The sequence below is a fragment of the Triticum aestivum genome, chromosome 3B, assembly GCF_018294505.1.
Source record: "Triticum aestivum cultivar Chinese Spring chromosome 3B, IWGSC CS RefSeq v2.1, whole genome shotgun sequence".
NCBI lineage: Eukaryota > Viridiplantae > Streptophyta > Magnoliopsida > Poales > Poaceae > Triticum > Triticum aestivum.
Genome location: NC_057801.1, coordinates 10,596,004 through 10,618,461, shown reverse-complemented (window position 1 = coordinate 10,618,461; position 22,458 = coordinate 10,596,004). Strand labels below are relative to the sequence as shown.

At 45.6% G+C, this 22,458-nt stretch overlaps 3 protein-coding genes across 3 annotated transcripts; 2 read left to right on the top strand and 1 right to left on the bottom strand.

The window, feature by feature from the left end:
* The first annotated feature begins 4,102 nt into the window (after window positions 1–4,102).
* LOC123064294 (putative E3 ubiquitin-protein ligase SINA-like 6) lies at window positions 4,103–5,590 on the top strand. Its single transcript, XM_044487801.1, has 2 exons — window positions 4,103–4,572; window positions 4,700–5,590. Exons 1-2 carry the CDS (start codon window positions 4,357–4,359, stop codon window positions 5,393–5,395), a joined length of 912 nt encoding a protein of 303 aa, XP_044343736.1. The 5' UTR covers window positions 4,103–4,356; the 3' UTR covers window positions 5,396–5,590.
* Window positions 5,591–7,786: 2,196 nt separating this feature from the next.
* On the top strand, window positions 7,787–8,981 carry LOC123067128 (putative E3 ubiquitin-protein ligase SINA-like 6). Its single transcript, XM_044490056.1, has 2 exons — window positions 7,787–8,002; window positions 8,250–8,981. The coding sequence occupies exons 1-2, from the start codon at window positions 7,787–7,789 to the stop codon at window positions 8,979–8,981; spliced, it is 948 nt and encodes a 315-aa protein (XP_044345991.1).
* Window positions 8,982–18,407: 9,426 nt separating this feature from the next.
* Window positions 18,408–19,587, bottom strand: LOC123064292 (putative E3 ubiquitin-protein ligase SINA-like 6). The gene is made up of 2 exons (XM_044487800.1): window positions 19,393–19,587; window positions 18,408–19,315 (listed from the first exon to the last, which is right to left on the bottom strand). Exons 1-2 carry the CDS (start codon window positions 19,558–19,560, stop codon window positions 18,644–18,646), a joined length of 840 nt encoding a protein of 279 aa, XP_044343735.1. The 5' UTR covers window positions 19,561–19,587; the 3' UTR covers window positions 18,408–18,643.
* Window positions 19,588–22,458: the final 2,871 nt, after the last annotated feature.

Below are 22,458 nucleotides of genomic sequence, written 5' to 3'. Positions count from 1 at the left end.
CAGCGAACTTTGGATGGTTGGCTTTCGCATCAATGTTTGTTGACTGCCCCCCCCCCCCTCCCGGTCTGTTGAGAGATGCGGTGTCTGGTTTGCGGGGCAGTCTTGGAGACACCATGAGTCTTGGGCCAGATGGCGGTGGCGCCTGGAGCCTTCACCCTTTTGATGGCATCGTCGCGGAATTTCAGTCCCTCTCGGTGTACAATGGCCTACGACGTCGGGTTTGCCTCCCCCTAGAGTATCACGTCCAAGTCTGTGGAGTGGGTTGCATCTGTTTATCTCCTATGCTGTAGATGGGTCATGTGGTCCTTGTTCTCAGTCCTTGTTGTCCCTTGGCAGGAGCGGTTGCCCATGACCCGAAGTGTGGGGGCTATCGCTACGGTGAGACGGCCCCTCTTGGAGGTGGCTCGGTGTGTTCGAATCCTAGTTGTTCGGTGGGTTCTCATGGGGACTCAACTTCAATCCTCTTTAATAGTCTTGGTTGTAGTTTGTTAGGGGTGGACTCTCCTGTTTCTATTGCTGGGTGTTGGGTTTGTGGTACTTGTGCCACTCGCCCATCGTCATTATATTTCTTTCGACCTGGTTGTTGGAAGGTATCCTCACCACTTTGTATGTATGTGTCTTTATCTTTAAATGGAAGTACTATATGAAGTAGTGAGAACCTAAGTTTATATTGGATGATCAAAATTCCTATTAAATTAGTTCCAAACCTTCTTTTTCATTTTGTATATTCTTTTCAGAGACTAATAGTGTTTACATTTCGATCGGGGAAATTGCTTTGGGTATGCTATGTGTCCGACCGGCATACGACACTAGGATCCTACGTTCGTGCATTCAAGTGGTGATTTCATCTCATGGTTGTTTGCCAGTGTTAGACATCAGTCCTGCAGGAAATCTTCGTACGCCCAGCACTGCTCATCAATCTACCGTGTCTTTTGTTCCTCTACTGTTTATCTTCTATATCTAAATAGCTAGCCCCACTAAACTATTTCTCTCAACATGCAAACATGTCACCTCATCATGTAACATGCATGAAAAAATCCCACACACACTAACCTATTTCTCTAAACATGCAAGCATGCCACATCATGCAACATGCATGGAAAAGACTCACCTCCACATGCAAATATGCATGGGAAATTCCTTTCTATTGTGATATTTATATTTAATAAATATTATGCAACTATACAAAAATAAAACATATTTTCAGTTCTACCCCTTATATTATTACTCAAAATATTTTTGTCTCATACAAGGAATCTCATTGAAATGTGTTGCAAACTCTCTCGCAACAACGTGCGGGGTATCACCTAATTAATACTACGAGCAGAGAAACTATAATACCCGAGATATTTCATAATGTTGTGCTTTTTTTTTGAAATATCAATTCTCATAAACTTTGTCCAAATTTACGGAGAAATATCATCTACATCTAGAATGCCAAGATTATATGATTATAATGCATCAGCCCAAGGAAAAGGAGGTGGTGAGAAATTACAGGTTTCGTTCTTGATATCTTGGGCCCACTATCCGCCGGCTATTTAAACTCCAGCACCGGGCATAGCCGCATCCATTCTCCTTCGTTCCATTTCTCCTCTCCGCATCTCACCCTCCATGGCCTTCTCGAACTCCAAAGCCATTTAGGAAAACCTCTCGTCCGAGCAAAAGACGGAGATCGGCGCCATTACTGCCGGCTGGCAGGCCGGCAGGTAGCCGGAGGCGGACGTCCCAATGAAAGACATGGCCGACGACGTGCCAGCACCGTCCTCCTCGCCGATCCATGCCTATATTACCATGGACGAGACCCATGCTCACCACAACGACAAGATGTTGGCCGAGCGGGATGCCATGTTCTGGCAGGCGCATGCCGACTAGGAGTACGACACGTGCCGGCATTACCTTTGCCTCCTCGATGAGCACCGGCGCGCGAAGGAGCAACTCGTCACCAGCACGACCATCACACTATACCTGGACCTAGTCGACTCCTATCGTACCGCCCGCGAAATCCACCATGACCGCTAGCGGTACCGCCACCATCAGGCTGAGCTAGAAGCCTCCTTCAAGGAGATCAACGAGGCGGAGGATGAAGTCTATGACAAGAGCGAGGACGAGGACAACGTCACCAGCTCCACCACGCTCGTGCCCCGTTGCCACGACCACGAAGCTGGCACATCTACGGGTGTCGGTGGCAGCGAGGAAGAGTAGGGCATGGGAACTCACCGGCGCTCGGGTCCTAGGAAGGCCATCCCCTTCTCGCTCCCGCTAAAGCCAAGCTTTGTGGGCTCATCATCGTTCGTTGATTAGCCGCTTGCATGTTGCAAAGGCGGAGCCTCAGTTTCGGGGCCCATGGCTTGCCGGACATGGGGAATATGTGTTGGCGGTCATTTTAGCTAGGTTTAGAGTCCGGTCTAGGTCAAATATTCCAAAAATCATAAGGTTTTATGTACACCAAAGTTTTGATGAGATTCATCTGGTTTGTTTAAATATGCATGTATGCGGCTAGCTTTGGATGGCCGGCTTCCGCATCAGTATCGGTGAACTGCCCCCCCCCCCCCCCCCCGCACGGTCTGTTGACAGATGCGGTGTATGGTTTGCGGGTCAGCCTTGGAGACACCCTGAGTCTTGGGCCTGATGGCGGTTGCGCCCGAAGCCTTCACCCTTTTGATGGTATCGTCGCGGAATCTCGGTCCCTCTCGGTGGCAGATGGCCTACGACATCGGCTTTGCCTCCCCCTAGAGTATCACGTCATAGTCTGTGGAGTGGGTTGCATCTGTTTATCTCCTATCATGTAGATGGGTCCCCTGGTCCTTGTTCTCAGTCCTGGTTGTCCCTTGGCAGGAGAGGTTGTCCATGACCCGAAGTGAGGGGGCTATCGCTACGGTGAGATGGCCCCTTCCGGAGGTGGCTCGGTGTGTCCGAATCCTAGGTGTTCGGTAGGTTCTCATGGGGACTCGGCTTCAATCCTCTTTAATAGTCTTGGTTGTAGTTTGTTAGGGGTGGACTCTTCTGTTTTTGTTGTTGGGTGTTGGGTTTGTGGTACTTGTGTCACTCCCATGTCATCATTATATTTTTTTCAACCTGCTCTTTGGAAGGTATCCTCAACACTTTGTATGTTTGTGTCTTTATCTTGAGGGCGGAAGTTGGCAATGAAGAAGTGAGAACCTAAGGTTAGATTGGATGATGAAAATTCCTATTGAATTAGATCCAAACCTTCTTTTTCATTTTGTGTTAATTTTTTATAGACTAATAGTGTTTACATTTCGATCAACGAAGTTGCTTTGGGTATGATATGTGTCCGACCCGCATACGACACTAGGATCCTACACTCGTGGTTCAAGTGGCGTTGTCGTCCTGGGAATCTTCGTACGGCCAGCAATGTTCATCAATCTACCGTGTCTTTTGTTCCTCTACTTTTTATCTTCTATACCTAAATAGCTAGCCCCACTAAACTATTTCTCTCAACATACAAGCAGGCCACCACATCATGCAACATGCATGGAAAAAAGGCTCATCCCCACTAATCTATTTCTCTAAGCATGCAAGCATGCCACATCATGCAACATACATGAGAAAAGACTCACCTCAACATGCAAATATGAATGAGAATTTCCTTTCTATTGTGATATTTATATTTAATAAATATTATGCAACTATACAAAAAAAACATATTTTCAGTTGTAGCTCTTATATTATTACTCAAAATATTCATGTTTCATACAAGGAATCTCATCGAAATGTGTTGCAAACTATCTCGCATAGAGTTAATACTACGAGCAGAGAAACTATAATACCCTTTCTATTTCATAATGTTGTGTTTTTTTTTTGAAATGTCAAATCTCATAAACTTTGTCCAAATTTATGGATAAAAAACATCTACATCTAGAATGCCAAGATTATATGATTAGATTCATTATAAGATGCAGTTTTATACTATATATTTGGTATTACAGATATAAATAATTATCTCTGTAAACTAAATTTACAAAGTTTGATTGTTAATAAAAATCTACGCGTACTAGTGCATTATTACACAGAGGGAGTATAGAGCTTCGGCTTCAAAACACTTTAGTTTGTTCACTGTAGTATCTTCCCCACCTGCCAAGGACCAAGCAGGCTACACCAAATCTATGGTGCTTCGTTTTGCTCTTTGACTGTTGCAACTTTGGGCGTCACATTAACTCAGCTGCTTGCTCGTTTACTGTGCCGTGCGCTTGCTGCCTTTTTTCCTCTAGTCTCTCTGTCTCATCCTTTCTCCTCTAGTCTTCTCTTGCAGCCCTTCACCAGACACCAGAGAGAGAGAGAGAGAGAGAGAGATCCAGAGAGGTTTGTTCCAGGCGAACGCAGGCTGCTAGTTCGGCCATGGAGATGGAGATGGAGCTGCCCAATCTCAATGTCCCGGTGAAGAAAGAAATCGTTGTGCATAATCCAGGGGCCCAAGGAAGAGGAGGTGGTGGCGGCGCCATCACGGAGGCGTCGGAACACGGCACGAGGAGGACGGAGGCCACCGTGAGGATTGAAGCCAGCATGCTTGACTGCCCCATCTGCTTCTCCCCCTTCAAGCCTCCCGTCTTCCAGGTTGGTGTACTAGAGCAATTTCTGAGGTTTGGCTACTCAACATCCCATGAACTGAATCGAGTCTAGCAGCAGCTGCACGCACCGATTTTAGTAGTATTTTCTTACTTCCCTCCCTCAATCTGTCTAGTGCAAAGGCGGCCACCTGGCTTGCGGCAGCTGCGTCGCGAAGCTCCCCTGGAAGCAGTGCCAGAGGTGTGACCTCGGCGGCGACTTCCACGGCTGCCCCTTTGTGGACGCCTTCGTCTCCTCGGCCAGGATGAAGTGCGACCACCACGGCTGCGGCCGCCAGGTCACCTACCACAAGCTCGACGACCACAAGAGCGCGTGCCCGCTCGCGCCCTGCAAGTGCCCGGTGTCCGGCTGCGGCTTCGAAGGCCCGCCGCCGGCGCTCCGCCACCACCTCAGCGCCGTCCATTCCATGCCGGTGCACGCGGTTCAGTACGGCAAGGTGCTCCAGCTCGAGGTGCCCGTGTCGGAGCCGCGCCGCCTGCTGTTCGCGGAGGAGGACGGCCGTGCGTTCCTCGTGGTCGGCGGCTCGCTCGGCCTGGGCGTGCCCATCGCCTTGTCGGTGGTGTGCATCAGGGCGGGGGCGTCCCCGCCGCCGCACTACGTGGCCAAGGTGTGGGCGAACGGGCCGCCGGCGGCCGCCAACGACAGGACCGACACGGTCCGGGCGGACATCCAGGTGACGAGCAGCAAGGAGCCCGGCGCCGTCGCCGTGGAGGAGCTGACCTTCTTGACGGTGCCGCACAAGCTGCTTGCCGGGGCTGGCCCGTCCAGGACGGTGTCCCTCCACCTTCGCATTGACAAGATCACCTACTAAATGATTCTGCTATGCCTAGGGTTCTACTAATCTTGATACTAATAAGGCTTAGTCTAGTTTGGTTTAATTTAGCTTAACCGATGATGGATTTTGGTAGCATGCATCGATTCGTTCAACATCAGATGAGTACTTGTTAGTTCCCACATGATTAGTACAAGGAAGAGGTATCTTGTGGCTGTTTTTTTTTTTTTTTGACGTTAGTATCTTGTGGCTGTTGGATGTAAGATATTTGGGTAGCATGTAAACCAAATATATGCTGACTATATGTTTGTTAAGAAATTGTCCCTCCACGTTCGCATTGACAAGATCACCATAGTCTGACCCGCATGTCAATCTCAGCGCCACCACCGTTCAACTTGACCGAGTTCGACTAAATTAGATTAGTTGTGTGGTTTGGTGAATTATATGTTTGTGAACTACTTCCACCGTTCGGAATTATTTGTCTCGAAAATAGATGTATCTAGAACTAAAATACGTCTAGATACATCCATTTTCGCGACAAGTAATTCCGAACGGAGGGAGTATATGACTAAGAATGCAGTTTGTCAGCACACGTTAAGCCAACTCCACCGCGCGACCCCGTCCTGTCCGGAGCCCTCCGTTTGGGGTAAAACGGATAAACCGGGCGGCCCAGCGCGCGGGAGCAAACGGATTTTTGTCCGTTTTGTGTCTGTTTTCGATCCATCCGCGGCTCAAGTTTGCGCCGCTTTTGGGGTGAAACAGACACCACGTGGATGCGACGGCCGTCTGCGCGTGTCCTCCCCTGGCCCGCCCGTCGGTGGCAAAGGACGGGCCTTTTCTATCCGCCTCCCTCCCTCCCTCCGGCCGCATCCCACTCCACTCTTCTCCACTCTTCCCCACTCTTCCCCTCCCCGCCGCCGCCGCCGCTGCCATTGCAGCCGTGCAACTCGGACGCGCGCTCACCCAGCCCCTTCTCCTCGTCGCCGCCGAGCTACCCAACCACGGCCACCTGGTTTGCGCACCCGCCGGCCGGATTTGGGGCGGATCCGGTCGGTCTTGAGCTCGCCCGGCTGCGGGAGGCCGGGCCGCGCCATGGACTGACCGGGCACCTCGCCGGAAGGCCCTGGCAGGGCCGCAAGGCCACATGCAGGCAGTGGCTCGTCCTCTAGCCGCTCGGATCTGCACCGTCGGTGGTCCGCCGGCAGATACACGAATGGCGGCCGGCCGGGCTCGGTGCTTGCCCAAAAGCTCGTCGGCACACCGTTGCCCCTCATCAAGTGCGACCACTGCCCAAGGATGGTCATGCGCCGCGTGTCTACAACGCCGGAACATCCCGGATGGGTGTTCATCAAGTGCCTAAACGATGGGGTATGTGCTCTTTTTAGCTTCGGTTTGTGCTTTCGGATTAGACTAGTTGTGCTAACTTTAAGTTTTATTATGTAGAATGGATGCAAGTTTTGGTATTGGGGAGAAGAGTACATCGATATATTGATAGAGCCAAATTTAGTACATGTTCGTGCACTTTTAGCTAGCCTAGAGGATGTAGATGAGACAAGTGTACTTGTTGCTAGATTAGAGGCTAGGCACGATACTACGTATGAGGAAGCAAACATCGACTTCTGGCTTGAAGAAGAAAGGAGGGTGCAACGTCGAGCCTCCTCCACAGATCAATAATGAGTGCATCGAGAAGGCCCTAACCCAACTCAAGGGAGCAGTTATAAAAGTTGGATATCTTCTCAAATGTATTCTTGTGATTCTTGTTTTCTTTGACCTTGCTTTACTAGTCAAAATGTGATGATGTATTGTCATGTATCAAAAATGAATGATGAAAAAAAGTTTAAGGACTTGCAAAGAAATGTGCACGCGGACAAGATGCGGCCCGGATGCGTCCGAGCGCTGGACGCACGGCCACCGCATCCCGGAAATTGCCCGGACACGACCCCATTGCCCTACCCAAATGGACAGAATCCGGACAAAACGGACGTCCGTTTGGGGTCATGCGGTGGATTTGGCCTTACATCTGTTAAGTTTAGTAAGATCATATCCCACATTGTGTGTTTTGTAAAGCAATAATTACTTGTCAACTGGACCATCACACCCTCTCATCCGAAGAGGCACATCTTAATCTCAAGCGTTGGTTTTATTAGAGGGGTTGTACGTGAAGTGGAACCCAAAGTTATATTATCCCAAATAAAAACTCCACCTACATAGAAATACTTTAAAGATTAAAAAAAAGATCAGTTCTTTGAAAAGTTAAAACAAACATTATCGGCATGCTAAAATTATTGGCACCTATCTTTCCTTTTGGGGTATGCTCTGCTGGCTCCAACATTTGCCGCAATGGCCGCCCCAGTTTTCCTCTTAGGTCTTCACCCTCCCCTCTCTTTCATTATTTCCCCACTAAAACACACGGTGTGACCAGAAATAACCATGAAGGAAGGGGAGAGTCGTGCAACAAGGGTGAGTGCCAAGGAGGTGAAGTCGGAGTCGGAGAAAGGGGAGGTGACGATGCAGGACGAAGGCGAAGCAGGGGATGCGTTGGTGGCGGCGGAATCCATGGCACCGACGCAGATCGACGTGAGGATGGACGTGACACTCCTCCACTGCCAGGGCTGCCTCCTCCCACTCAAGCCCCCCGTGTTCAAGGTTATCTCTCCTCTCACACCAAAGCGACCAATTTTTTTGAAAGAACAAAAAAAACCTCTTTCTATATCTTTTTGAGAGGATTCCTTTGAGATCTTCGGAAGATGACACATTTATTTTATTTTCACGTGGATGCAAGACATTTGTTATCTTCTTCATCTATATTGTGTGCATCGCAGTGATGCAGAGACCAAACATTATACTCCTTTTGTTAAAACAAACTTGCGTGTGGTTGCGTTTACTGTGGCAGTGCGATGCCGTAGGGCACGTAGTATGCTACTACTGCCGTGCCGGGCACCGCGTGGTCTGCAGCCGTGCCAACACCCACTGCTGCCAGCTGGACAAGGTGGTCGGCGCCGCCAAGGTGCCATGCCCCTACAAGGCGTTCGGCTGCGAGCGCTACGTGGTGTTCCATGAGGCCGCGGACCACCAGCGCGTGTGCCAGTGCGCGCCCTGCACCTGCCCGGAGTCTGCATGCACCTTCGTGGGCTCCCGTGCGATGCTGGTCGGCCACTTCGCCACCCATCACCAGCGCCCCGCCGTCACGGTCCGCTATGGCCGGTCTTGGAGCCTGAGCTTCTCCCTGTCGCACAGCTGGCACCTGCTCGTCGGGGAGGAGGACCGCAGCGTGTTCCTCGTCTCCCTCTGCCCGCTCGGTGCGGGCACCGCCGTGTCACTGTTGTGCATCAGGCCGGACAGCGAGGCTGAGACGGGGCCCTGGTTCTGGTGCAAGCTCTCCATTGAGCGCCGTGGCGGCGACAAGGACTACGACCTAGTCCTCATGACCTCGCCGGTGATCAGCAACGCGCTATCCACGGGCGCTCCGCCGTCGTGCCAGGGGATGTTCTTGGTGGTGCCCCGGGAGCTACTCTCTGGCGACACACTCACGCTCACCGTTCGGATCGATCTGACCCCACCTGCCGTCGTCGCTCCCAAGTCAACTACTACACCGCAGGCCAGGGCGCCGAGGAGGATGCAGTGAAGTAAGTGTTTGATCTCCTTCATGTTATGGATGATTAGTGCAGCTAAGTTAGATGATTAGTATGAATGTATGACTAGAGGCTAAACCACACATGTGCAAGCTAATCAACCCAATCAATCAAGATTATGGTACAAGTTCAGTACTAATGCAACTAAGGAGCTGGGAAGGATTACTACTGGCTATGGATGATTAGTGTGAATGTATGATTATTCTGGCATCTGATGGTTAAGCTGTGTTTAGGCAATATCAGTACTAGATCAGTTTTGACTCGGCAGCAATGCAGCCAATATTTTAAATAGCGCGCTACAAAATATAGCGAGGCCCTTCTCTAAATGCTACACAAGTTATAGCGCGTTAATAGCGTGCTATATTTCAAAATAGCGTTTGCAAAAAAAATTCAAATATATCTAAAAATAAAGTATTTAAGTAACTAAATTTTTCATAGGAGCAAGCAATATATACATAAGGGCCAAATCCAGCACATAAAAAGGAGTGACAAAGGGATGAGAAGTGAGAACTAGGGTTAGCCGGTTAGGTCTCGTGGGAGAATCTGATAAAAGGAGTGAGAAAGCTAGTGGTCGTGGGTTGATTTTGGCCTGGTGGGCCTGCTGGGCTGTGCTTATTTCAGTTTTGCATGGTAACATTACAATGTTACAACGTCATAGCGTGTGTAGCGCGCTAATTACGCGATTAACGCCGTAGCGTCTGATTTTGCCAAAATGTAACGTCTCCCTTCCAAATATGATATAACTGTGTTATAACGGCAAAATAGCATGCTATTTAAAATATTGAATGCAGCTAAGCAATGGTAGCAGCAATATGTAGCTAAGCAAGGGTAGGAATGCTTCGCCCTTTGTTCTGAACAAATGGCCTAAATAGTGGTAATGCAGCTACTAGTTTGTATTTGATCTGAGTGTAGTGCAACCAATTGAAGTTAATCTGAAGATCCTGCACCAGAATTTATTCTGTTCTTTATAACCTGCAGCAGAGTTTGTATGGCAAATTATACATATTGTGAACCGTATTGTTCATGTTCAGATTCTTCAATTTTTTGTTCACATGAAAGGAGCTTCTATAAATCATTTTTTTCAGTTTGGCATGAATAAGATGCATGTAAATGTATCCTTCTGAAAAACTAACATTATTTTTTTCATTTTTATATCTGAGATATCTTTTCTTTTGTCTGTGAGCAAGCTGGACCTTATGCTCAAAGAACCTTAAAGTTCAACCGAAGATGCCATTGTGGACAGAGTCACATTTCAAAGAGTTTTCCCCCCTCCCGGGTCAAGTTGTGTGTTATTATCCATAAAACTGGGGACAGAGAATCATGCTTATTTTCAAGTTTGTATTCATGCTTCACATAAATCCTGGTGTGTTTTGATGTAAACCTTTTGGCATTCGGTGACTTGGAACTTTTATGTTTAATAAAGTGGTTGTGTGCATCACATGATGCAGAGGCCGGGGTTACCCCTTTCTGAAGAAAAAGAAAAGATGAACAACAGCTGTGTCCATTGTCCAACATAGTGTCGGATATAAGCTTTGATTTTTTTGTTGTAATTCATTTGTGAACACAAGTAAAATGTAGCTTTCGCACACCAAACCATAAGATTATTTTTGATTTTTTTCACAATGCAATGGGCCTCACAAATTCAGTCCAACCTCCAACCTGTTGGTTACATTGCAGCTACTACTTAGGGTGTGTTTGGCAGCCTGCACGAAGGGTGCATGAGCCCAAAAGTTCTCCATCGAACCCACTTTTCGCTGTTTGGTAGGGTGCATGGGCTCTATTGAGCTATGCTCAACTGATGCAAAAAAGCACCTCAGCTATGCTCAACCCAGCACCCCCAGCGAGGCAAGCCGGGGTCAGCGAGGCTGCCTTCGACCCACCGCTCCCTCGAACAACCACTCCTCCCGAACCCCACCTCTCTCCCTTGACCTCATTTTCTCTCGTGACCCCAACCCCCTCTCTCTCTCGCACAACCCGATGGCGGCGCCGCCGCCGCTTGTCTACCCCGCCGTTCGCCGGTCTATGCCGCCGCCGCCGCCGCCCAAGATCTTCCGATCTACCTTCCCCTTCCCCCGCCCCTGTTGCTCAGTCAACTCGCCGTCGCCCCTCTTCAACGTCGCCAGAGGTAGCACGCCGCCGCCGCTGTGAGGGGTAGCACCTCCACCCGCCGCCCCGTCTCCCCCCCCCCCCCTCCCCGCGTCCGCCCTTCTCCCTCCTCACTTCCTTCCTCTAACCCCCTCCATCCATCCTTCCTGCCATGTCTACCTTGTAGATCTTTGCAGTATTCCTCTCTTCCCTTCTGATTATGATGTTTAGGTGGTAAGAACGAGCACAGTAGATGTTTCCCTTTCATATGTTGTAGCTATTGTGCTCAGACTTAATTTTGTTGATTGCTTGTCATGCTGAAAAAATTTGCATGTGATAACTTTTATTTGTTTTTGTTTTTTTAGATGAATGAATTGGCAAGAAAACAAAGAAAATTCATTGTGAGAGGAGCTTGGTCTAGTTGATCTAGTGATGTTATATTGCTGAGATTTTGTTTCTAAGATGTTTTATTTCCCAATCATGCTGAGATATGACCAGTAATTTTTTCTTCATATTCATATATAGCCGAAATGATTTTTATTGTTCAGATTATGTTGAAACGGAGATGTTTATTGTTCGAATTATTAATGAAGTGTCGAAGTGTTGTTCGAAATTGTATTGGCGCAAAAAAATTGTTGATGCATCCTACCTCGTATACAGGCTACCAAACACAATCTCGACTCAGCATGTCTCAACACATACATCACTACCAAACAACTGCACATGCATGTACACAGCATGTCTATACTTGGCATGTCTCAAATGGGAACAACTATGCTAGGGTGGGAACAGCTACCAAACACACCCTTAGTTTCTCAAGTCCCAAACTGCATAAACTGTGTGCATTTCCCAAGTTTATTAAAAATATCACCTCATAATGCACATCCGAAACAGGTAGGCAATCTTTTTGTGACATTTAACAAGAAGCAGTAGCTTGGAAAGAGATTCTATTGCAGAAATGGAAACACAAATCGGGAGTAGTTTAAGCAAAAATCACCCACATTGTATGCAACACAAAGATGTTTGTCATCTTCCTACATCATGAAACCTACATTACTCCTCAAGTAAATAAAAAGATTCCCCAATTTTTCTACAATCTGTAAAAGCTTAAAGATTCTGTCAAGCAAATATTTCTCATCTGCCGTATGTTATTGAACGATCACTTCATCAGATTTTTTTTTAGTAAATTATCGCTTCATGAACGGTAGAGCGTTTATAACAAACCTTGATTGCATTTTCCAGCGGAAAAGCACTGAGTTTCCAAAGTTTTAATTTGGAATGGGCTCATTGATGTTAAATTATCAGAAAGTATCGAAAAATAAATAAATCAAGCATGTACAAGGCCTGCTACTCTTACATGGTAAACTGAACTTCATAACCTCAAGAGAAAGCCAAGTGAGGAACAGCACACATAGTAAAACCATAATACCGGAGATACCCAAGTGGGTCAGGACAAGTGCAAACATTGTTTGGATCTAGACTGGGCAAAGTATGCAAACTAGGCCAACAACATCAAAATGGTTTCATGGGGAGAACACATGCAGGTAATCAGGGGTGTAGGCAGAGCTAGCTAGAGGGTTTTTGATGATTCTGCATTGCTTGCAGAGGCAGTTGATTCTTCTGCAATCGACTCCCAGCTCTACAACAGCTTTTTGTTACACTTATGCTTATCTTCGAACCTAGGACTTCTCCTAGGGATTTCGGTATGGTAGTCCTTCTTCTTCCTAGGACGTCTCCCATACATCCTCAGCAGCCTTCCATTATCTCCTTCAAATGTCAGACCCTTCGGAGTCGTGAAAGTGGGACCTGCAGCGATAACCACTTATCTCTATCAGGCTGTCTTTGTTAATTCAAAAGAGGGATCAATGTTGCAATGATTGGTTGATATGGAACATTTTCATGATAAGCACACAACTTAAGAAACAGTGTGATAGAGAAGAGTGTAATTACTTGGGAATGGCACTGATGTTGGAGGAAAATTCTGTGTTGCAGTGGCATCAAGAGGCCCTTTCTCTGCAACCGAGAACGGTGTTGCAGTGGTACCTGTCATAGTATCTCTGGACCGAGTAGAGGACCATTCTTCAGTTTGGTCTGGCTGTGATGAGGGATGAGCCTCCGGAGCGGCCAAAGCGGGGCCTGCAGCCATGTAACAACTTTTTATCTCTATCATGGTGCTACTGTTAACTGAAAACAGGGATTGGCATTGCAATGGTTGTTTGATATGTGTACTATTATTATGATAAACACAAGAGGTTTTTGAACATAAAATGGGATAGAGAAGAATGTAATTACTTGGGAGTGGTACTGTCATTGAAGTGCAATTCTGTTTTGCAGTTGTATCAAGAGGCCCTTCCTCCATAAACATGGACCATGTGGTAGCTTGGATAGTATCTCTGGACTCGGCAGCCTCTTGCCTTCCATCACCAGCTTCGACAAACACCTCCTGCCTATCAAGCATCGTAGCCGGGGGCTGAGTCGGGATTTCATCCTGTTCAACATTCTCCTCGTCACTGCTCAAGTCAATGATATCATCAATCACGTCTATGAAGTCTATTATTGTCATTGTGCTGCTGAAATAGGTAAAAAAAAAGTGTGAGCAATGAATTAAGATATGAATGCATAGCATATTAAAGGTAAGCAACTAAGCACATATATCTAACTTACCTTCTACCGTGAAGTCTCTTAGTGCAAAAGAACATATAAGAACAGCATGAACCATTGACGACAAAATCTAGTGACACGATTTTCATACGGCTAATGTCAAACATTCTCATAATTTAGTCTTCAGATTCTAGAATGTTTGATTCCGCGAATGCTAGGCCCTTGTTTGGTTCCCACATGTCCGATCAATTTTACTGTGTAGATGCGGCTGTCAACTTCTTTGCTATACACTTTACGCAAAAAGAAAAGAAAAAGAACGTGATTGCCATATACACGAATAAAATAATTTCAGAGAGTTTCAGATCTGATCCGAGTCATAGGATAGGTTAACTTAAATCGAATGGTAGAATGGGAGTAAATAAATAAATAAAGAATGCAGGTTTAGTCTCAAAGAATTTATCTAAAAAGAACGAATCAGCAACAGATGAGATGCAGGAAAGCTTACTCTCTTCACCTCCTCCCGGACTAAAATCTGGCCTGCCTGCTTCGTCCGTCTGGCCAGTACGCTCTAGCGGAAGAGGCGGGGAGAATATATGCGGTCATGTGGGAAGAAGAAGAGGCGGCCGTGCTCTAGGAAAGAGGAGTCTAGACGTTTTGGGAACATATGCACGTATAAATGAAAGGTATTAATGGTTGGTCAAATCTGAATTTTGAAAAAAAAGTTGAAGTGTTTTGCCACCCGAGACAGCCGATTGATTTGCCTTTTCCCCACGCCATCATGATGCCCTCTCTTCTCCCAAGAGTCTTACAATTCACATGCATACTCCAACATTCAAGCATAACACACAGTTTTTTTTTTGCGAAATAGCATAACACACAGTTTAAGTTACCTGTTAGTCAAACTTTATTTTTAAAATGGTACTCCCTCCGTTTTTTTAGTCTGCATATAAGGTTTCGTCAAAGTCAAGCTTTGTAAAATTTAACTAACTTTATATTAAAAAGTATCATCATTCACCATATAAAATCACTATTATCAGATGCACCATGAAATGTATTTTCATACTATATAGTTTTAGTATTATAAAAGCTCATTTTTTTATATAAATTTGGTCAAACTTTATGTAGTTTGACTTTGACCAAATTTTATACGCGGAGTAAAAAGAAATGGAGGAGTATGTTGTCATCTTTATCTATTAAAATCACTTTATTATTATTAAAAACATCTGACAGGTTAATCCAAATAGAGATATGCATACCAGAAAAGTAAGCGTTGTGAGAATAACTAATCTTACGATCAAACTTTTGTTGTCTATCCAAACAAACTTTTGTTGACTAACCATGTTTGGATAGACGATTAAATAAAACAGTTAAGTCCAAATAGTAGAGAACAACCTGGATCGGTGTCGAGGAAGAGAAGTTTGGATAGGGTGTTGAAGTAATCTGAGAACGGCTTGACTATACGACAAACCTTCCTCAACACCGTCATAACTTATTGCAATCTACAGTGGTAAATCCTCACCAAGTGTAAAGTCGTGAATCGGTGATGCTAAATCCTCAACAAGTTTCGGCCGAAGTAAAATACAAGTGATGTAAAGAGCGCTGCCTGCAAAAGGTGAAAAGCTCATCGATGTCGCGGCGACCCTTGCCTTCGCTAGCTTGGAGTTAAGCTGATCCTCGACGCCGCACGCCTTTGCCAACTCGGAAGTCATTCAAATCCCCGATGTCATGATGCGTGTCGCCATCATAAAGCTCAGACTAATCACACATCATGGTTAGATCGCAAACAAGAGGCACTGCAAAAAGGTTTCTTTAAGATGAATGAGTAAACCGTCTTATTATTTCTTCGGGTCATTAAGGAATGTCGTGTAGAAGAATAAAAATATGGAGACATTGCTATGGTGGTGGCGGCAATGTTGGCTCTATAGGAGGAACTTGGCGGGTGGAGCGAAGCAGAACAGGATCCTCTGTCGTGGGAGTTCTCCCTCTCCTTTTCATAGTGCAAACTCTATGGGATAGGGCTTCGGGTTACAACACCTCAAATTCGACCGGGCCCCCTTCACGATTGTTCCTTGGTCTCACGTTGTGGGTGCGTCATGCGCTCATACCGGTGCTTGGCTAGCCATTTGGAAAGGTTGTCAACGGCCTTTTGTACACGGATGGAAACGATCTCCTCAATTTCTATATCTTGTATATGCCTCAAAAGTATATTTTTTGTGTGCCATGTAATTTTGTATATGAATCTAATGGTTTATTTTTCTTAAATATGTGAGTCATATTTTTTATCACAAATATAGGCTCGAAGTAGAGGCAGCCTAAAGTGCCTGGTCGGACTTTTGCTAGCGATTTGGTGATCCTTGTTGGAGTCGCCCTAGGATGCTAGGGTTGACATGTGGAATAGGGTGACATGCAAATTGCACTGCACACCACCAAACAAGAAGCTTGTGAACACATGGTGGCAGCTCACCTGGAGCGCCACAACATCATAACAGGAATTCACCACTCAAACTCAGACTAGCCACAATGGGAGTAACTTCAGCAGTAACATCGAGTCCAACTCAGCAAATTTGCTTATGTGGCAATGAGTTAATGAGGAGAGAGGTAGTTACAGTAACTTAGCTAGTTACTGTAACATCACATGTCCCAATGCAATATGAGTCTATAACCTAATAAATGAAGCTTTGCATGTTACCACATTTATGTTACTAGCCACTATGAAGGTAGTAACATAGTCTAGGGATATGTGTATGTTACTAGTGTATGTTACTATGCATTGTGGCTAGTCTCAAAGCATATGGAGAGAAAGAATCTCAACACATCAGAGGCATGCAAAACGATAGATTCGAACTAGCACTAGTTGCACAATAACTAGCAACCAGCACCAAACTCATAACCAAGTTCAAGAGTGCAGCAAAATACTACTCCCTCCGTAAAGAAATATAAGAGCGTTTAGATCACTAAAATAGTGATCTAAACACTCTTATATTTGTTTACAGTGGGACTAGCAAACAAAAGATAACAAGTCAACCAAATGGTAAACCTCCCAGATTGACCGGAACCAGAACAATGTACTTATAGCTTATTACTAGCATAGTTTCCGGTTAATACAATTCTAGCATGAATAATAAACATTTATCATGAATAAAAAAAATATAAAATAACAACTTTATTATTGCCTCTAGGGCATATTTCCTTCATAATCACCTATTGTTTTTAGTACTACAACAACTTGGCAATCTACGGTGGTAAATCCTCACCAAGGGGAAGCCGTGAATTGATGAAGCTAGATGGCTTGATCTAAACAATTTTCAGTCGAAGTAAAAAACATGTAAAGCAAAGAGCGTTTCCTGCAAATGGTGAAAGGCTCATCGGTGTCGTGACGCCCCTTGCCTTCGCTAGCTTAGAGTTACACCGATCATCGATGCCACATGCCTTTGCCAAGTCGAAATTCATTCAAATCCTCGATGTCACGATGCCGATCGCCATCACCAAGATCGGACCCACACAGATCATTGACGCTAGGAAGCTGCTCACCTTTGCTAAGCTCAGAGTCACGTGATCCTTGGGACAATGCCGTGAATCACCTGTACCAAAGCTTGGAGTCACGCGAATTTGTGACTGCATCACCCCCCCCCCCCCCCACACACACACACAAATGAATTTTATCGGACTACCGTAGTAAACCCTACAGTCACCATTCTTCGATGTGACCTTCCATGCCCCTGAAATGTGCCTCCTCTCTGGCGCACCTTCGGTGGATTGGGTATCATTGTCCTAGGACTAAGAAGAGACAAAAATACCAACTCATAGCATAAACATGCTACATATTCCGTATGAAGCACACATGTGGGCTGTGAGGACTACTTACAAATCTTGGTTAGTTCACAAACAAGAGGCATTGCAAAAAGGTTTCTTTTAGATGATTGAATAAACCGTCTTATTATTTCTTCGGCAATGAAGAAATCTCAAGTACAAGAACAGAGTTTCGGGGTTGCAACACCTCAAATTCGATCGGGCCCCTTCACAAATGTTCCTTGGTTTGACATCATGGGCCCGTCACGCGCTCATACCGGTGGTTAGCTAGCCACATAACAGAAAAACGACGAAAGACCTGATACTAGAGCAAGTTACGGATGGTAAAATAAATATATCAACTGCACCCGAGGTGAGCATACACATGGAAAAGAAAAGATTGCTGTATAGTGAGCTGCGGCCCACTAGCTAATACGTGAAGGCGAGTGATAGTTCAAACTCGCCCTAGTTGATAAATAGCCTGCTCGGTTTTGTTTGGGATATGCATACAAATTGGCCCCCTAATAAAGTTGCAGGGTACTGCCTTTGAGTAAGGATACCTAGTCGGGGGAGGGGACTTGTCGGTGAGTAAGGATGTCTAGTTGGAGGGTACTGCCTTGCGGGTGTATTTGGACCAACTCAACCAAAAGATAGTGTCTCCTAAGGGCGATGGCCCCATGTTCATTGTGCCACACATAGACAAACTGAGTGTGCCATGACATCAGAAGCTATCAACTTGTAAGCTAGCTCTTCATAGATTAGATCTACTCTAATCATCTTGTTTTTTTTTCTGGAATACTAATCATCTTGTTTATCAACAAAGATACGTAGGCAGAACATATAATTTCTACCCATCCAGGATGGACCTGTGTAAACACATTGATTGAAAAAACACTCACAACTTTCAACACGGACACAAAAGCAACACACCAGTCCTTTTTTGCGAGGGAACATTATAATTAATCTTGATCAGACACGACATAAGAATTGTTGATCACTGCTTCCATTCGAAAATGCAACCCAAAAGACATGCATCGCGTGCCTAGCAGTTCATGACCTGACATTTTCTGCTAGTACTACCATACCAGTACCAACTACTAGAGTAAAAGGCGGATGGATTACGGTTATCATGGATCATTCCTATAATAAGGTTATAATGAGACTTGGCGCCGTGGATGGATCAGAGCTTGTCAATGCGAACACCGAGGAAGAGGTCTTCGCTCTCGCTCCCAAAGTCCGGTGGCACCAGGAGGCACACCGGCGGCCTTTCACCGGGAATATTGCCGCTGCTGCTGCTCGGCACCGTGGACAGACGACGAAACAAATTTTCCTCCGTGTTGCTCGCAACCTCAGCCCAGACCGTGGACCTGAAGCGGGGCGCCGCCGCCGCCGTGCCCTCCCGCACGCACACCACCGACACAGCGGTGGCCTCGCCGAACTCGGACAGGGTGACGAGGAACAGGCGCGGGTCGTTCCGCTCGACGAGGAGGTGCGTGCCGCCGCCGCGCCACGGAGGCGGCACGGCGATCCTGAACGGGGTCCCGTAGCTGACCTCCGTGACCGGCCAGGAGTGGGCGGCGGCGATGTGGTCGAGGAGGGCCGGCGGGGAGGCCCACATGCTGCAGCCGTGCCCCGGGCAGTGGCAGGGCGCGAAGGCGCACTGCAGCGCGTGGTCGGCGGCCTCGTGGTACATGAGCTTCCTCCCGCAGCCGTCCGCCTTGTAGCAGCACGGCAGCTGCACGGCGCCGAGCGCGTCGTCCATGAAGGGGAAGGGGATGTAGGCCGCCGGCGGGTCGCACGCCGTGCAGCGGTCGCCATGGCACCTGCCGCACACCCTGTGGCCACCCTCGCACTGCACGCAGTCAGTCACAAATCAAGCTATTGTATCGATGGAGAAGAATCGCCGACTAGCTGCTAGACATGCATTACCTGGTGCACAGGAGGCCTGAGGGGAAGTTGGCATGCAAAGCAGAGATAGAAGAGCGGGTTCACCTCCGCGGCCACCCATGGAACCTGCATGGCTTCCTCCACCGCCAACAGCGCACCTTCGCCGCCTTGGCTCTGCCTCCTCTCTAGCCCTTCCTGCTTCACCGCCATGGGCTGCTCCTCCTGCAACCTCGATTTCTTGTTACTCGGCTCGCCGCCGTTCTCCATGGTTGGCAAAGGTGGAAGGCCAAGCAGAAAATGCAACACGGCTCAACTTATGCACGCAGTACTAGTAGAAGCCAAAGGGGTAAACGATGTGGCGTGTGAAAACAGCACAAAACACTTCGTGGGGACTTGCTCCACACAATTACTACTATGCGCCCATCAGCCACCCGCGTGATAGGCATTAACTCGCCTAGTACTACTGCATGCATACTCTTCTGAACACAGCACACTTTGTGAGGATTGACTTCAAATGCAAGGCTGCCTCGTACTCTGAGTCCAATTTTTGTGATCAACAAATGTGTGTTTTATACTAAAATATAAACCATTAGATTCATATTCAACATTGTAGTATACATTTTATGTGTCATGTAATTTATATTTTTTGGGTGAAATAGGCGATCAAAATTAGAGCAAATCTAGCAGACTCACCAAAAGCCATATGGAGCATGCTTTATAATTTTTTGGAGGTTTGTGTTGGGTCCGTGAGCAAACACAAATTCGTCAAATATAATATCTTTCTCAATGGGGCATAATGGGCCTGGGTTGCAAGAATAGCCGAAGAATCAAACCTTCAAGGAGACAAAGCTATTCCAGACGAAGTCGGCGAAGGGCGCATCAACCCGTCCAAGATAGCAGAATTCGAGGTCAGGTGCGTCTAGTGCACCAGTAGGTGCACCTAGACATAAGAGCAAATATAATAAGGTGAAGTAGGTGTATTACAAAACTACAAACAATATACTTCCTTCTTTTCTTTTTAGTTTGCATATAAAATTTGTTTGAAGTTAAAGTTTGTAAATTTTGACCAACTATATAAGAAAAAAATATCAACATTAACAATATGAGATCAATATCATGAGATGTGTCATGAAATTATTTTTCATACTATATAACTAAATGTTAATATCTTTTAACATAAATTTGGTCAAACTTTATGTAGTTTGACTTCAAACAAAATTTATATGCAGAATAAAAATAAACGGATTGATGAGTTGGAGAAGAGAGAAGAGAAGCGGGCTACAGATTAACAACCTGCTTCAACACGTGCTCATAGAGATTTTGTGAAAGAGAGAGGTGGGTCATGTAAATAAGTAGTACATATTTATATCTAAGTATTATACTTGCCGGCTATAGGTTTTGCTATAGATGATGTTGCAACATCATATGGCCATCAGTTGTTGAATAATTAACTATGCTCATCATTGCCAAACCACTGATGAATTTATTTCACACCAATACTTTCTTAAATTTAAACTTAATATTCTCAGATATTTTCTATAATAATAAATTCAAGCTTCATACTGATCACTAATAAATGTAAAATATGTAAGTGTAAATCTTCTTATTTTTTTCAAGTTGTTGTTGATATGAACATAAGAATGGAAATCTGGAGGCATACAAGATATACACTTCGAGGAGATCATTTCAATGCAAAAAATGTCATCGCCCAACTTTCTACGGTTTTTTTCTTCCAGTATATTGGGTATCTTGCCAATCATAGAGTCCCTTAGTTTTGTAGTATGTATATCCATACTTTGGTTAACCCATCATATGTTGAAAGATTACCCCGGCCTCTGCATCCAGCAATGCACACAATCATTTATTAAAATGAAATGAGTATCAAAGTAGGAGTACAATTAATATCTCCAGTAGCTAATCAAGATCAAGAAAGTAAACTGATAGCCACACCCGCGAAAATAGGACACCATGCATAAACACCTACCCTATAGTTACACCGCAATCCAAACTGTTTGTATGTAGTCCGTGTTACTGTCTCCCATAGGTTGCACCCAAAGACCATAAGCTCTTTCATTTTTGCATGGTATAGTAATGATCACATACGGATTCATCCACACGTTGGTAGATAACCTGTAAAAAGTACTCCCTCCATTCCAAAATAGATGACCCAAAGGACACATGTATTTTGGAGTACAAAGTAAGGCATCTATTTTGAAACGGAGGGAGTAATGGTATTTGTCCTGTTAAACACACAATCATTCCGAAAATTCTAGATAGCCCAAAGTAATGCACAAACTTCCATGCGAATTTGTGCCACTATATTAGGCTCAACCCCACCTAACCAGTTACCAAACAGATTGGGAATACTATTAGTTGGAGGTACATTAAAGGACACATGCATTTTTTTGCCACAATAGCTTGGCTAGTTGGAATGCGAGAAATAAATGTTGAATCGTTCCCTTGTGGTCATAAGCACAACACCGTTTACTCCCCTCTCACCTATTCCTTCCGTCCGGGTTTATTAGGCCTCTCAACATCACAAGCATGTCCCCTTTTATAAGGCCCCGCTTTGGAAAGGTGCATGCATGCAACTATTTTATTGGTTGCATTGAAAGTCATTGTTATTGGTGACATGACTGGAAAATCAATACATTTCATGTGTTATTTTTCATTGGTTGCATGCATGTGAGAGAGTGCATTGGGAGTGGAGTAGAAGAATTAATGTGAACAAATTACTATGTGCCTTGGTCTAAGAGAAGTTGTCTTTAGGCCTAATAAATCCGGACGGAGGGAGTATGTTTTACCAAGTTTAACTTCGTTGGTATCACAAGGCACATAAAAATCTTGTTTTTTAAAGGAACCTCTGTTTTCTAGATATGGATAGACCGGATTGGTCCATTATTAAGCAAGTTCACATACAAAGATTTAACAGAAAGCATGCCCGTATCAGAAAGGGACCGTCGGAATACATCTGGCTCATTAGAAAAGTTGACCTCTATCAACCTACAAACTTGCAACCATCGATCCATCATTTCCCAACTAGTGCCCGCCTGAATTGTATATTTAAGGGAACCGAACATAATATTGTACTCACAAATATGCGTCTTT

Excerpts from the sequence above, each read along its gene's own strand:
- LOC123064294 (XM_044487801.1), top strand. The coding sequence starts at position 4,357 with ATGGAGATGGAGATGGAGCTGCCCAATCTCAATGTCCCGGTGAAGAAA. Across the intron at positions 4,573-4,699 it reads TCAAGCCTCCCGTCTTCCAG|TGCAAAGGCGGCCACCTGGC; the intron begins GTTGGTGTACTA and ends CAATCTGTCTAG.
- LOC123067128 (XM_044490056.1), top strand. The coding sequence starts at position 7,787 with ATGAAGGAAGGGGAGAGTCGTGCAACAAGGGTGAGTGCCAAGGAGGTG. Across the intron at positions 8,003-8,249 it reads TCAAGCCCCCCGTGTTCAAG|TGCGATGCCGTAGGGCACGT; the intron begins GTTATCTCTCCT and ends TTACTGTGGCAG.
- LOC123064292 (XM_044487800.1), bottom strand. The coding sequence starts at position 19,560 with ATGGCGGTGAAGCAGGAAGGGCTAGAGAGGAGGCAGAGCCAAGGCGGC. Across the intron at positions 19,316-19,392 it reads TCAGGCCTCCTGTGCACCAG|TGCGAGGGTGGCCACAGGGT; the intron begins GTAATGCATGTC and ends GACTGCGTGCAG.